At 43.8% G+C, this 14210-nt stretch overlaps 2 protein-coding genes across 2 annotated transcripts; both read right to left on the reverse strand.

The window, feature by feature from the left end:
- Positions 1-1141: 1141 nt before the first annotated feature.
- Positions 1142-5210, reverse strand: LOC308156176 (neuroepithelial cell-transforming gene 1 protein-like; the record flags this gene model as incomplete). Its single annotated transcript, XM_080529531.1, has 5 exons — positions 1142-1171; positions 1431-1526; positions 2924-3249; positions 3559-4959; positions 5189-5210. 5 exons carry the CDS (start codon positions 5208-5210, stop codon positions 1142-1144), a joined length of 1875 nt encoding a protein of 624 aa, XP_080385657.1.
- A 4264-nt stretch (positions 5211-9474) lies between these two features.
- On the reverse strand, positions 9475-13949 carry LOC308156177 (interleukin-1 beta-like; the record flags this gene model as incomplete). The annotated part of the gene is made up of 6 exons (XM_080529532.1): positions 9475-9678; positions 10070-10200; positions 12063-12138; positions 12521-12691; positions 12901-12964; positions 13909-13949. 6 exons carry the CDS (start codon positions 13947-13949, stop codon positions 9475-9477), a joined length of 687 nt encoding a protein of 228 aa, XP_080385658.1.
- Positions 13950-14210: the final 261 nt, after the last annotated feature.

A 14210-nucleotide genomic window follows, 5' to 3' on the forward strand; every position in this document is an offset into this window, starting at 1 on the left:
TCCACCGCCTTCAGTACGCGTCTCACCTCATGCTCTGTGAGGGTGAGGCTGCTGAGAGCTGGAGGGAGTGGTGTTTGTGTTGTGGTTACCTCCGTTCGCCCCTCGTCGAACCGGGCGTAGAAGGTGTTCAGCTTTCCCGCCAGCAGGGGGTCGTCCTCTGCGGCTGTGAGCCTGTTGGCTCTGAAGTTTGTCATCTGCTGAACCCCCTGCCACATCCGCCTGGAGTCGTTGCTCAGGAGGCATTCCTCAATCTTCTCTCTGTGCTCTGCCTTGGCCGCTTTGATGCCGCGCTTTAGGTTGGCCCTGGTGGAGCTGTACAGCGGTGTGCGCTTCCCTGCGAAGAAGGCGTTGTCCCTCTCATTTATCAGTTTTTGGACCTTCCCAGTCATCCATGGCTTCGTGTTGGGGTAGACCCGGACCCGTTTGTCCACGGTGACTGAGTTGGTGCAGTTCACTATGTGGTTCAGAACCGACAACGTGTACTGTTCCAGGTCCTCATGCTCATATTCCTGCCATAGGGTGTCATAGTGTTCTAGGGTTAGCCTCTCCAGTGTTTCTTGTGAACTTTATTTTGCTTTTGCTTGGTGTGTCTATTCTTTTGAGTAGTGTTGTTTATGACGAGCTAGTGGCAAGCTCCTTATTTGTGTGGTTTATTATTTCTGTCTTCTCGACAGTTGTGTGGTTTTCTTTGATCATTTAGTTTTAAGTATTGTTTTGAAGTTTTGAGTTGTATTATTTTGGAGATCGAGGGCTAACCCTATGGTCTAGCGTAGCTGGGAGTTACCGGTAGTGGAGGGGCGCACCGTGAGAGTGACTGTCGTCTATATACCACCTGTTGAGTCCCTCTCCCTCCTGTCCTCAGCGAGACCATTGGCGCCACGCCGGGATAGAGACCTTAGGGTCCTTGACCGACGGGATACGGACGGGAGTTAACCCTGGGGGGGGCCCGAGTCGAGACTCCATCGGATTACCCCATCCCATTGGACTCTGTTGTTTTTAAAGACTCTATTTTTAATTAGCTTTTGTAATTCCTTTTAATAAAGATTCATTGTGGACTGTTCCTGGTCTCTGGGTGTTGTCTGGGTAACCTTGGTTGGCTCCTCAACAGTATCCTCTTAGAAGGCAGGGGTGTTGGAAAGATTTAGGGCTGCCCCTGCCCCGTTACACCCGTCTGGGGACGAGGGGATGAAAGAGAAAAAAAAAGAAGAGTGTGATTTAGTGAATACACTGAATACACTGATACACATTGAAATAAAGTTGATTCTGTATGAAAGGGAATGCCAGATGACAGTAAGGGGAAAAGAGCTATAATATCTATGCATTAACGATGCATTGACAATGTTAGTCAGATATGTCAAATGTGCTGACATTTGTAAAGCCCATCTATGTTCCTATTAACCATTTGATGACTGGTTAAAATGACGACTGACCTCGTGCATCCCCCTGTGTTCAATCTCCTTGACACAGTCGAACACTAATGCCGGGATCATGGGAGAGACGGTTGGAGCGTAGTCTGCCAGGGTGGCCTACACATGGGAGAAACATACATAGTTTGTCTAAGATCTTGGACACCACAGTAATAGAGCAAGACATACAACTATACCCAGGTAAAAACAAAGGCTGAAGGTGAGGGAAATATGGAGCTCTGATCAGTTGAAGTAATGGATGCCTTGACTAGGGTTGGACGGTATCACATTTTTGACACCGTTAAACCTTCCCCAAGTTTAACTGCGGTATAGAGTATTACCGCGGGATTAAAAATCACATGGATTGATTTGTGATCAAATCACAAAACTTGCACACAGCCGTGTCAAGATTTGCTGGCTCTCCCTTGTCATTCAGTCGGAACCCAAAATGCTGCCAAATTGCAGCAGTTGCAATTTCTTTAGACACTAACTATGTTGTGCTCGCCATCTGTTTTTCTAATACTCTCTTCTGAGGAGAAGCTGTCTTTGCTGTCTTTTAATTTGACAAATGACATTGTTTACAAAAAGTTCTGTCATCACTACATGACAAAACAAGATGATGATATTAAACAGTACAACAGTGTAACAGACAATAACAGTCTGTATAACAGTGTTACAGGATAATAACAAACAACATAAACAAAACAAAAAACTGCTTACAGGTTTGTCTTTTCCTCGACCCCTTCTAATGGCTCTCCAAAGGCCACAGAACCATCCACATCCTTTCTTCTTCCCTTTCACCTTAGTAGACTTGACCAGGCTGTCAATCACTACAGCAGGCTTGATGTCCTGGTTAGGCTGAAGCAGGCTGAGGAATGCATTGGACTTGATATCCTCACTTGCCTGGAGAAGGCTAGTGTCTATCATTGTAGGCTTTAGGGTGGCCATGACCTTAGAAAGACAATGCAGAAAAAACCTTTACAGAACAGCTATGAATTGGACATTCCAGTTACTGGTTGTAAAATAAATGAATAATGTATTAATAAAGATAATACAGATCTAAAATGAGAATAACAGTACAACAGTGTATCAGAGAGGGACAGTAGGAGCACTGCTTACAGGTTTGTCAGGCTTGAGGTCCTGGTTTGAGTTGACCAGGCTGGTGTCAGTCGCTGCTGGCTTCAGGTCTGGGCCAGGCTGAAGAAGGCTGGCTTCAGAAGGCATGACCTCCTCACCAGACAGAAGCAGGCTGGCTACAGAAGGCTTGACCTCCTCACCAGACAGAAGCAGGCTGGCTACAGAAGGCATGGCCTCCTCACCAGACAGAAGCAGGCTGGCGTCAACCACTGCAGAAGGCTTGAGGTCCTCACCAGGGTGGACCAGGCTGGTATGAACTGGACATTCCAGTGACTGGTTGTAAAATAAATGAATAAAGTATTAATAAAGATAATAAAGATAAAAAATGAGAATAACAGTACAACAGTGTACCAGAGAGGGACAGTAGGAGCACTGCTTACAGGTTTGTCAGGCTTGAGGTCCTGGTTTGAGTTGACCAGGCTGGTGTCAGTCACTGCTGGCTTCAGGTCCTGGCTAGGCTGAAGCAGGCTGGCTACAGAAGGCATGGCCTCCTCACCAGACAGAAGCAGGCTGGCGTCAACCACTGCAGGATGCTTGAGATCCTCACCAGGGTGGACCAGGCTGGTAACAGAACCTCTCTGCTCGTGTTCCTCCAGCAGGAGTTGAAGAGTAGCTGAGTCCATTTTAAACATGGGCTCCCACACCATGCTGTCAAGGCCTGCCACATCTGAGGCTCCGGATTGGAGGCTGGTGGCCAGAATGGGGGCTGAGGATCACAACAGATTTTTGTCTCTGAAGACAACAATATTTGACAACAAACATATCCTTTCCCCCTCTCAGAACTCTTAAAAACGACATAAAGTTTTTAAAAAGCCATTAATAATAAACCCTACACCAATGAATTAGATATATAACAGTATTTGTTTCTTGAATTGCTTGGAAACAAGAAAAACATATGTGATTTGAGCCAATTTCACCTATATTTCAATGATATCCCCATGCACCAAGGTTTACATTTTCAATACAAGACTGCATTTTAAAACTACAATTTAAATTATAGGCATGAGGTCCTCACCAGGGTTGACCAGGCTGGTAACAGAACCGCTCTGCTCTTGTTCCTCTTCTATCTCTAGCAGGGGTTGAAGAGTAGCTGAGTCCATTTTAAACATGGGCTCCCACACCATGCTGTCAAGGCCTGCCACATCTGAGGCTCCGGATTGTGACCAGAGACCCCAAGCATGTGATGGCGACGGCGTGCTTGGGGTCTCGTCCCCACGGGTGGGCGTGTTCTCGTCCACCTCCTCCATGTGCACAATGCCGGAGGAGGATCGGCGGTGGTGGTCGTCAGAGGGGGAGGCGGGGGAGGAGGCGGTGGGGGAGGCGGGGTCGGGCTGGAGGACGGAGATAGCTGAGCGGAGGCAGTTGAGCCAATGCTGCTTGTGGAAGACGTCGTTCCCCTGGAGGGTGTGAGACTGACCCTGGGACGGGTCCTGGAAACGCACCCGGAAGATGTTCTTGGCTTTGTCTGCGTTGCTGAAGGCCCCTCTGAAGGCCCCCCCCATCCTGACGTCCCCGTCCTGCAGGTCGTCCAGGACCAGCTCCTGGACCCCGATGGGCTGGCGGTACACCTGGAACACCTGCCGCTCGTTCCTGGTCACCGGCCGCGTCATCACCAGAACCTCGTTGAACAGGAACACGTGTAGCTTCGTGCCGCTCTTGTTCCAGAGCTCTCCGTGGCAGAGCAGACTGTTGCATTGTGGGATGCGGGGGTGCCTCTGCCTCTCCTCCAGGTACTCCAGCTGGGCGGAGTAGAAGCGGCACTCAGACTCCCCCTTCCTGCTGTTGATGTCTGACAGCACGCCCTGGATGATGCTGATCGCCTGCTCCAGGAGGAGGGTGTCTGGGTGGTCGGCCGGCGTGTGTCTGAGGATCTCCTTCAGCAGAAGCGGGTACTTGACCAGGCGGGAGCGCGGGATGTCCAGGAAGCTCCAGAGGTCCAACTTCCTGCTGAAGGGCGACTCCAGACAGCGCTGCAGGAAGTCCTGCACCCGGTGGTCCTGCTTCTTCTTGTCCAGCAGAGCCTTGGCCGCAAGCTGGTTACTGCAGTACTCCCTGTACGCATTCAGCCCTGGGAGCCAGCTGACTACGATCTGCCCGACCTCCCCCACGGTCCCGTCAGGGCGCGTGGCCCGGCCCAGCTGGGCCAGCAGGTCCTCGTGCAGCGGGATGTAGGCGTCCAGCTCCCCGAAGATCTGGCTCAGCTCCTCCTCCGACATGATGGACAGCTTCAGCATGGGGTGGTGGTACGCCTTGCGTGCGAGTTGGAGATCCTCAATCAAGTACTTTTCTCCGCGAGACAGCTCAAATATGGCCTCCTGCCTCTTGATCTCCTTGGTGGAGAAGGTTCCCTTCTGGCTGACGTCCAGCGTCTCGGACCACAGCGTGCTGTTCCTGCGCTCGGCCTGCGGCCTAGTACCTATGACCGAATCACAGCCGTGCTGATATTCAGTATAACACACTCCCTCTCGTGTGATATTGCTTAAGTATTTGTTTCTTGTATTGCTTGGTAACAAGAAAAACTGTATACTTTGATTTGAGCCAATTTCACCTATATTTCAATGATATCCCCATGCCCCAAGATTTACATTTTCAATACAAGACTGCATTTTAAAACTACAATTTAAATTATAATTTCGTATTCTCACCTGGAAAGTAATGGTAGTCCATTTTCGTCCGTAATTAATATTCCAAAATATAATTATATATACCTTAAGGTTATCACTGTGTGACTGTCTTGATCGCAAGCAAAGAAGAACTAAATTATGGAGTTCTTCAGAAGTTATAAGAATGTGTTTGTATAGTGATGCTGTCATTGTGATGCTGTATCGAAGAGATGGATTCGGATTCTTCGTAACTCTTTGTAACCACTTTCTAAATTCTATATGCGACACATTTAGCTACAGTAAAAGAAGTCTTAGCAAAATTGCTTTTAAAAGAAGGTCTTATACAAATGATGTTGTTGGCCCACACATTCAGACATAATGGGCTTTAAAAACGCCGTCCCTACTGTGACTTGCGAAATGGAAAATTATATATTGTAGAGATACTTTACGTCCCAATATTGAATAGGCTATAGTATTCAATAACATCCGTTAGCTATTTTATCTTCATGTCTTTATAAACTAAGAATGTCTACTTAAGAATTGCATACGAGGCAAGTGCACGTTTGGGTGAAAAATGTCAGTGCGTAAAAAGAGCGGACAAGGGATGTGCGCACTGGGCCCAGTATTGCGCGCCTGTTTGCTTTCGAATGAATTGCTTTCGGACAGAAGGCTGAATACATGCCGTTTCGTTGAGAAACCTCCATCCGTACCAGCCAGTCTCGGATCCAGTCTCTTTCAGACAGGGGTGTTTGGAAAACTAGAGCTGCAGCTACTTTCCCAAACTCTTTGTCACTGTATGCAAGTCTCTCTAAGATGTCATGCTTTTGGTCTTTAACCAAGTTGGGAGACGTTGTTTTCAAAGGCAATGTTTCCTTCTCTATATGTCTGAACTCATGCTCCAGTGAAAACGGGCCACAGTAAAAAATAGCTGGCCACCTATTGTCCTGGTCATGGTCTAATATTTCTTTCAAAATGACTTTAAGATCGTCCACAGACTCTGGACAGGAATCAAAGTTTATCTACCTTATCATGCTGGTTTGGACAAAGACACAACATTTAATTGCAACCATTGTTCTGTGCAAGAACAAACATTTTTAGAAAATGCGGCCCAATAAGAAATATAGATATTTTCACTGTGGTGATATGTGATGAAAGGTTATTGTAGCTGGCGGTGGTTGGAACGGACTTGTGTCGTAGTTAAAAAGCGCTTCTGCATCATCCAGGGCAGTGTCAACAGAGATAGGGCAATAAGGGCCTAGGCCATGGTATTTTTAAATGTGTTTGTTGATGGTATTGGAGGAGACCACCTTTTATCTCTACCCTGTCAGAATCTCTGGTTCATGCCACTCTGTTAGTCTAAATACTACAGGAGGTCCCCTATCGTTCTCTTTACTAGTCTCAGATCCCAGAATCTCTAGGGAGAGGACTCTACTAATGCGTTGTTTGAAGGCTTGTCAAACAGGTCATGTGAGTAACTTTCCAGCCCACTTTGTGTAATTACATTACATGTAATAACTTTTTTTTTTGTGTGTGCTATAATAGACACAGAGTCTATCAGCTGTATGCAAAATCCTCAGATCAAGGCAGCAACTGGTACATCCCACAAATCTCTCATTGACATTAATGTATTATTTCTGCTCCACAAACCTGTGCAGATCTCCTCTGGGAGTTGGATTCCTCACAGACTGCAAGGACATTGAAGGTGATCGCCTGGGGTAACATATTGAACTGACACATGATCTTCCTTACTCCTACTTTGGTCCATACAATTAGTTTTGAATTATCTGAACGATAACAATAGCCCACACTCAGAATAGGGAATAGGGATACACCCATCTTTGTCCATGGACATCTGACAGTCAAAGACAAGAACAAACTGGCAAGGATCGTCAATCATGAGAGCAAAATAACAGAACAGAAACAGACACAACTCACAAACCACTACCTCAAAGCAGTCAATTACACCTTTGACAAGGTTTTAGAAATCAGTCCCATCCACTTCACAGCTTCTTTGAACTCCTACCTTCAGGCCGCAGAGTCAAGGTGCTGTTGGCTAGAAAAAGTTGCTACAAGAAATATTTTATCCCTAGCAGAAGAACTATTTGAAACTCATCAAACAAAGGGGTTGACACTGAGGGCTGGTATTAAGGGACACCCAACTGTCTGGACTAGGCCCATAGTAGTTTTCAGGGACGCGGGAAGGGGGGTGCTGAGGGTGCTGCAGCACCCCCTAGCGGCAGGCAGAAGGAGCTCCTCCTGCCTGAATTTTAAAAATAAAAATATTATTCAAACAATAAGTTAAAACAATATAATAACTATTGTTGCTTTTGGGAATAAAAATAAATGTGTTTTTTGTAATAAATGTAAAAATGTGTTTGTTAGTTTTAATGTTAGTGATCACATGGTCATATCTTGCTAGGGAATCTCTGAGTTCTTTAGCAAAAATGCTAAATCAGCCAGAACAATTGAAGTGGAGTTGGAAGAAGATGCTGATGCAGTTGCTTGCTTCGCTTAACAACACTCCCATTAATGCTCTACTGTCGGACGTTGTTGAGAAAGAGCAACAGACGGCCAGAAACGTATTAGAACTGATATTCAGATCCATCCGATTCTTCGGCAGCGAAGGGCTTCCAAGAGGCAATAACAATCGACATGGAATGCTGTCTGTAATAATGGTCAACATCATGTTTGTGGACATTGTGGGACACTGTGAGCTGAGTGGAAATTACTGTAAATTCCAACACATTGTTGGTAAAATATTTAACATTACGTCGTTGTAGTGTGTGGGTGCGTGCGTGCTTAACTATTATTGCCCGTGCGTTGGGGCCCGTCGTTATGCCACTGTGTGCGTGTGAGCGAACGAGCAATCAGCGAGAGGGAGGGAGGGAGGGAGGGAGAGAAATCGTTATAATGTTTTCCCTGGCAATTTTTTTCCCTGTAGCGTATATAGACAGCACCTCAGCACCCCCAGTCAAAATACCTTCCCGCGTGCCTGGTAGTTTTACACAACATGTACATTTAATGATTTTGCTGGATTTTTTGTGTGATGTGTGTTGTTGTGTTGTGTTGAAAGCCATGAGGGATAATATCATAAGTATGTGTGAAATAAACAGCAGACAGAGTAAAACACAATTGTTACGGCGAAAACAAGTGCGTTTCATTTCCGTGCCCATGTTAATGGGTTAGAGCAGCCATACAGTGCGCGTGAGGTGCATGTCTCAAGTATGTCTCACGCTGGCTGCCGCGGTATGTATGTATGTATTCCAGGTGCTTTAAGATACTACACGAGTGTCAACTATTGTTCTCTGGTCTTTACTAATCTCGGATGCAGGAATCACATTTTACTGAAACTAGATCTTTACTAATGCCTAGATTGGGGGCTTGTCAAACAGTTAATGTGAGCAGCTTTCAAGCACATTTCAAGAAATTCAATAATTGATTCAATCATTCAATTAAATTCAAATAAATGATTTATTTCACGTCCAACACAAATTCTTCACGTCAATCACGTTTTCTGACTAAAATGTAAAAAGCCATCCTACTTGAGTCACAATCAGTGTCAATCAGTTCCATACAATTCATATTAAAACATTCTGTGAATAAACACATATAAATACAAAGAAAAGCAACATCTTAAATTAGAAAAATTCTAGAATTGTTTTAAATTTAAACATTTTAGTTAAGTCATATATTATGGTACCTTTTAGCTCGACAGGTATGTTTTAAATGAAATTATCATAAAAAGCTTAAAGATTGCATATTTTTCACATGTGTTCTCTGTTAGGACAAAGGTAGACACAACCTAAACATCCTTTATCCTCTTATATAAACCAACTTAATAATAAATCAAACAAAACACACATAATCGGGAAAATTCTCCTTGGAGGGTGATACACAATTCTATTCTATTGTACATTATTCCACATAAAACGATGTACAAGATTGAAATTCAATATGAATGAACCTTTTGTAACACATTAAGTATTAACAGTATTTGACTAAACATTGTAAAACTAGACCAGGTTTTCATGCTCTGATTCTGAGCAATGACAACTTCCCTATCTAGTTCACACAGAGTCAGGTAAAAAAAAAAGACCATTCTTGAGAGTTAACTGAGGGTTTCTGAGCACAGAGCTGAGCGGAGAGAAGCAAAACAGCACCTCCTGGCGGCAATAAAGATTCCCTACAACCAAGCAAACAGGTGACTGCTAGGAGCAGGGGTGCCCATAAGCACTGATACAGGTGGTCATGGGACGCCATACAAATGCAGACCATTATCATTTTATATGTAGTTAATGTGTTATTGTTATAATCTGTAACATCAGTCTTCAGTCTTTGAAGTGGGTGAGGCGGTTGGCAGTGCCTTTCTGACACATCCCCACTGGTTGGTGTTCCTCTAGAGAGGTGCTGATGTACCATCCCCGGTACTTGACTGACTCGTAGGTGTCCATGTCAGCTGTCCACTTACGGAACAGGAAGCGAACCAGGTCATTCTCGGCCTTGATTTCCTTCAACTGCTTCTCATTAAACACCTGGCAGAGAGAGATAAACAGACTTCATATTACCTATGGGTCTACTGTCTGTTCAATGAATTTGATGTGTAAAAGTATTGGTGTGATCATTTATTTGTCGAACTGAATTAAATCACTAATCCCTCAACAAATGAAACTATTCTATACAACAAACAATACTATCGGATTAGCTTATATATGACACCTAGCATGATGAGGGATGAGTATGAGTTTGTACACCCTCCTGTGTGAGGGTATGCCCAATTGTGTGTGCGTGTGTGTGTGTGTGTGTGTGTGTGGGTGTGTGTGTGTGTGTGCATGCGTGCATGGTATGTGTGTGTGTGTGTGTGTGTGTGTGTGTGTGTGTGTGTGTGTGTGTGTGTATGCATGCATGTGTGTTATGTGTACGCACCTCCAGATGTAGGGTGGGAGAGTCTTTCTTCCCGCGGCAGGAAAGGTTCCAGTTGGTATTGGCAATCGTCAAGGCAATTACCTTGCCTCGAGTGGCCTGGGCACTCAGATATGTGGACAGTTTAAACTTCACTGAAAAAGAGAATGAGAGGGAGAGAGAAAGAGAGAGAGAGAGAGAGAGAGAGAGAGAGAGAGAGAGAGAGAGAGAGAGAGAGAGAGAGAGAGAGAAGTTTGTCTATTTGTTTATGTTTATTTAACTTTCTTGGCAATGTTAACATGTCTTCCATGCCAATAACGTAACTTTGAAATGTGCGAGAAAGAGGACAGAATACAGGTCTCATTACTATCTATGGCATAACGTCCTGGTATAAGACCTAGCATTTTGACTCAGGGAGAATACATTGTTGTGGTGCAAACTTGACTGGTGGGAAAAAGCAATATGTGGGCATCAGTGTGTGGTTGCCTGTGTCTAGATTCATAATGTGTGTGGTTAAGATGTGTGTGGTCTCTATTAAGGACTCTAGGGGAGAGACAGTGGGGGGGATGTTTAGATTTAGAAAAAGGAGGTGTGTTAATGTGCAAAAATATGGTATGTGCAAAAGTAGTATGTGCAAACAGCGGTAGCGCAAAGGGTAATTGAGTGTTCACAGTGGGTGCAAACAGCGGTATATCATCATTCATGTATATCAATATATCATCATTAATGTATATCAGCTAAACCTCGCAGGACTTCGTCTTCCAGACTTTTATCATGATAGGCTATGTTTTAGTTTCTCTGTAAATATATATATATATATTGGAAGAATATATATGGAAGAATGAAGTTTATTTAAATGTTTTAATGTTTTAAATTATATAAACCCCTCAAAAAAAGTTTGGAAACGTTATTTCAGTCGATTCTTCCTCCCCTTTAATAATACCAATTGGTATTGTATTTTATATTGTTGGAAAGCCTGATTAGTCACCTTTACAACGAGGTACAACTTGTAAGGATCATGCATTCGTGGAATGAGTTACACAGCTAAACGTGTGGGTAGTGGCCCAATTTATTTTTGCCAAAATCCCCATATTATATATATTCTTCTGTTGGTATTCACTCTCGTTTTGAGCTTCAAGTGCTGGCAGGTGTATGTCAGTCACAGGTGTGTGACTGGCACCTGAATGGCACCTAATTGACAGGATTTATATTCTGGGGCCAGTGGCGATCCCATATCTCCAGAATCTGGGACCTAACTCCGTCCTCCAGGATAACAACGCTCGCCCCCAGAGAGCCAGGATCATCACAGAGTACCTCCAGTGGAGGAGGATGGAATGGAGAGGATGGAATGGCCTGCCGTGAATCCAGACCTCAGCCCAATTGAATGTGGGGTCAGCTTGGGCGTGCTGTACGTGCCAGAGTGACCAACGCAACCATGTTGGCTGACTTGCGGCAAATCCTGGTTGAGGAATGACCAGCATGAGGAGGAGGTGGCAAGCTGTTGTGACTGCGTTTGGATCTTCCACACGCTACTGAGGTCCCTGACAGTGTAAAATGAATAAAGTGTAAAAATGGCCAATATGTGTTGTTTTTTCCTTATTACTGTGGGAGAGTGCAATCATCCAATCCACCAAGCAACTCAAAACGAGAGTGAATACCAGCAGAAGAATATACAGTACCGGTAGATATAAAATACAATACCAATTAGTATTATTAAAGGGGAGGAATAATCGACCGAAATAACGTTTCCGAACTTTTTTTGAGGGGTATATATATATAATTTTTTTATGTTTTAACTTCATTCTTCCTTCTTCTAGCATTATGACTGCCAATGGCCCCTAGCCCTATAGGCTTATGATAGGCATCATATGCATTTTTTTCTTTTTTTCTTGTGATGACTGATGTATAGATGATTCACTTACTTAGTCAAATGTATTTGCTGTAACTTGCTTTGGATAAAGGCATCTGCTAAATACCCAAAAAGTGAATGTAAATGCAATAGTTAGCATGAGTCTACCTCTCTGCTCCCGACTGCCTCCCTGCAGGGTGATGGCCTGCAGTTCAAGAGCTCCAGAAAAGTGGACCATATCTTTCTGGTAACGGTCACGCAGACAACACTCTGTCACTCCTCTCATTTGTATATACGTTGCTTCCCTTCCTGCATGCACTTTACGGTCCTCAACCTTCACCACCACACTCTCGTCTGAGAGAGAGAGAGAGAGAGAGAGAGAGAGAGAGAGAGAGAGAGAGAGAGAGAGAGAGAGAGAGAGAGAGAGAGAGAGAGAGAGAGAGAGAGAGAGAGAGAGAGAGACAGAGACAGAGAGAGAGACAGAGAGAGAGACAGAGAGAGAGACAGAGAGAGGGAGAGTTAGGTTAGGTTAGTTTGGTGCCACATTAAGGAGAGTTTACCAAACTCTATATCTCAGGAGAGGAGAGACATTGAGACAGTGAGTGTTGTGGTAGCCTACCTTCCACCAGATTCTCCATGATGATGGAGTAGAGCTGGTTATCAGTGAACTCGGAGCTTTGAGGCATGTGTTTGCATTTCATCCTGTGCAACGCCATGACCAGGGTAGCCACCTGCCGTATGCTCGTCTTGCAAAACTCTTCAGCATGCAGGTGCTTTTCCTCCGGTAGGCCTACACCCTACACACACACCAGCAATAAACACACCATTACTACCACATGTAATTGTGCCAACCTGTGATGATGACAGGCCTGGTTGTCACACCAACACCTCCACCAAAGCCTACTACAACACCACACCAACATTGACAATTCATGTTTCTCATATTGTATACAGTTACTGTTCTCTTTACATTTCCATCCGTTTTTGGTATGACGCAGTGTCTTACCTTCGCCTCTCGGGGGCAGTGTTTCATATCAAATTCCTTAGGCCTATTGTCCGAGTTGGAAGAACTGAAATAAGAAACCAAATTAATAATGAATGACAATTCTTAACCGGTTCTACTGGACCCGCTCCAGGATGTTCAGGCTGAAGCTGAAGGACAATGCTGATTGCTGGAAATGTTGCAGGCCGGAAGGGACCCTGGTTCACTTTGGGAATGTCCTATGATTCAAAATTACTGGCGAAAGATCCACGAATGGGTGCAAAACATTACCCAGGACAACTTTGAGTTTTGCCCGAGACTGTATGTTCTCAGTGATCCACAAATGACGTCTCTACGTGGAGCTGCAGAATTTATTCAGACCAGTATAATGGTTGGAAAACAAATAATTATGAGACACTGGAGGAACGCAGGGGAGCCGTCCTTCCAGGAATGGCTTATGGAGTTGGCAAAGGTGGCAGCATACGAACAAATGTCCGTCAGTTATATGGACAGAACTGAACAATACACAGCAAAATGGGGAGGCTACTTGGGATATATTGCTAGTCAGTTGTAAGACTTAAGTTGACAAATTGGATGAGTGATGAAAGTAATCTATGGCTGCTTTTTTATTATTTTATTTTTTATATATTTTGTTCTTTTCTCTGTATTATTTATGTTTGATGACAGCAAGACTTATTCTGTGATATTGTTACAATTGTATACAAAAGTTGTATAAGTCAAGAAATGTGTTAATTGAAAAATTCAATAAAATACTGATTACAAAAAAAATAATGAATGACAAATGTCAGTCGATTCGTTATTACGTTGCAGGTTAGTCTAGAAATCCATTATCCTCAAGTTCACACGAATCAACTTTGTCTTCTTCATAAAGGCAAATAACTTCCAGAAAATGAATTTAAAATATTATTTTTTTGCGTGCGAAGCTGTAGCCTAAATACCCTCAAATAAATAATATTGATATTAGTGTAATAATAGTTTAGTTTTCTGACAATTAATCAAGAATCCACATACCTCTCCAGAGCCTGTGACAAATCGAACATGTTGTCGCACATCGTTCTAAAATTCAAAAAAAGAGTTAGTCGGTGAAGAGACCTTCTTCAAAGTGTACCGTTAGAATCATCGAAAATAAAGTCAATAGCCTATGTATTTCCATTTGGCTCGCTATGACATAGGCTAAACCTAATCAATATGAAATGTAGTGCACAATGTTAGGCATGGAATGTACTACTAGCATTTAAACGTTAAGGCTTTTCCGGGAAATATTATTTCGACTTTATTCTCGAAATATAATTGACTTAATTATCGTAATATTA

Source organism: Nansenia antarctica (assembly GCF_963989245.1).
Source record: "Nansenia antarctica genome assembly, chromosome: 4".
Classification (NCBI taxonomy): Eukaryota; Metazoa; Chordata; class Actinopteri; order Argentiniformes; family Microstomatidae; genus Nansenia; species Nansenia antarctica.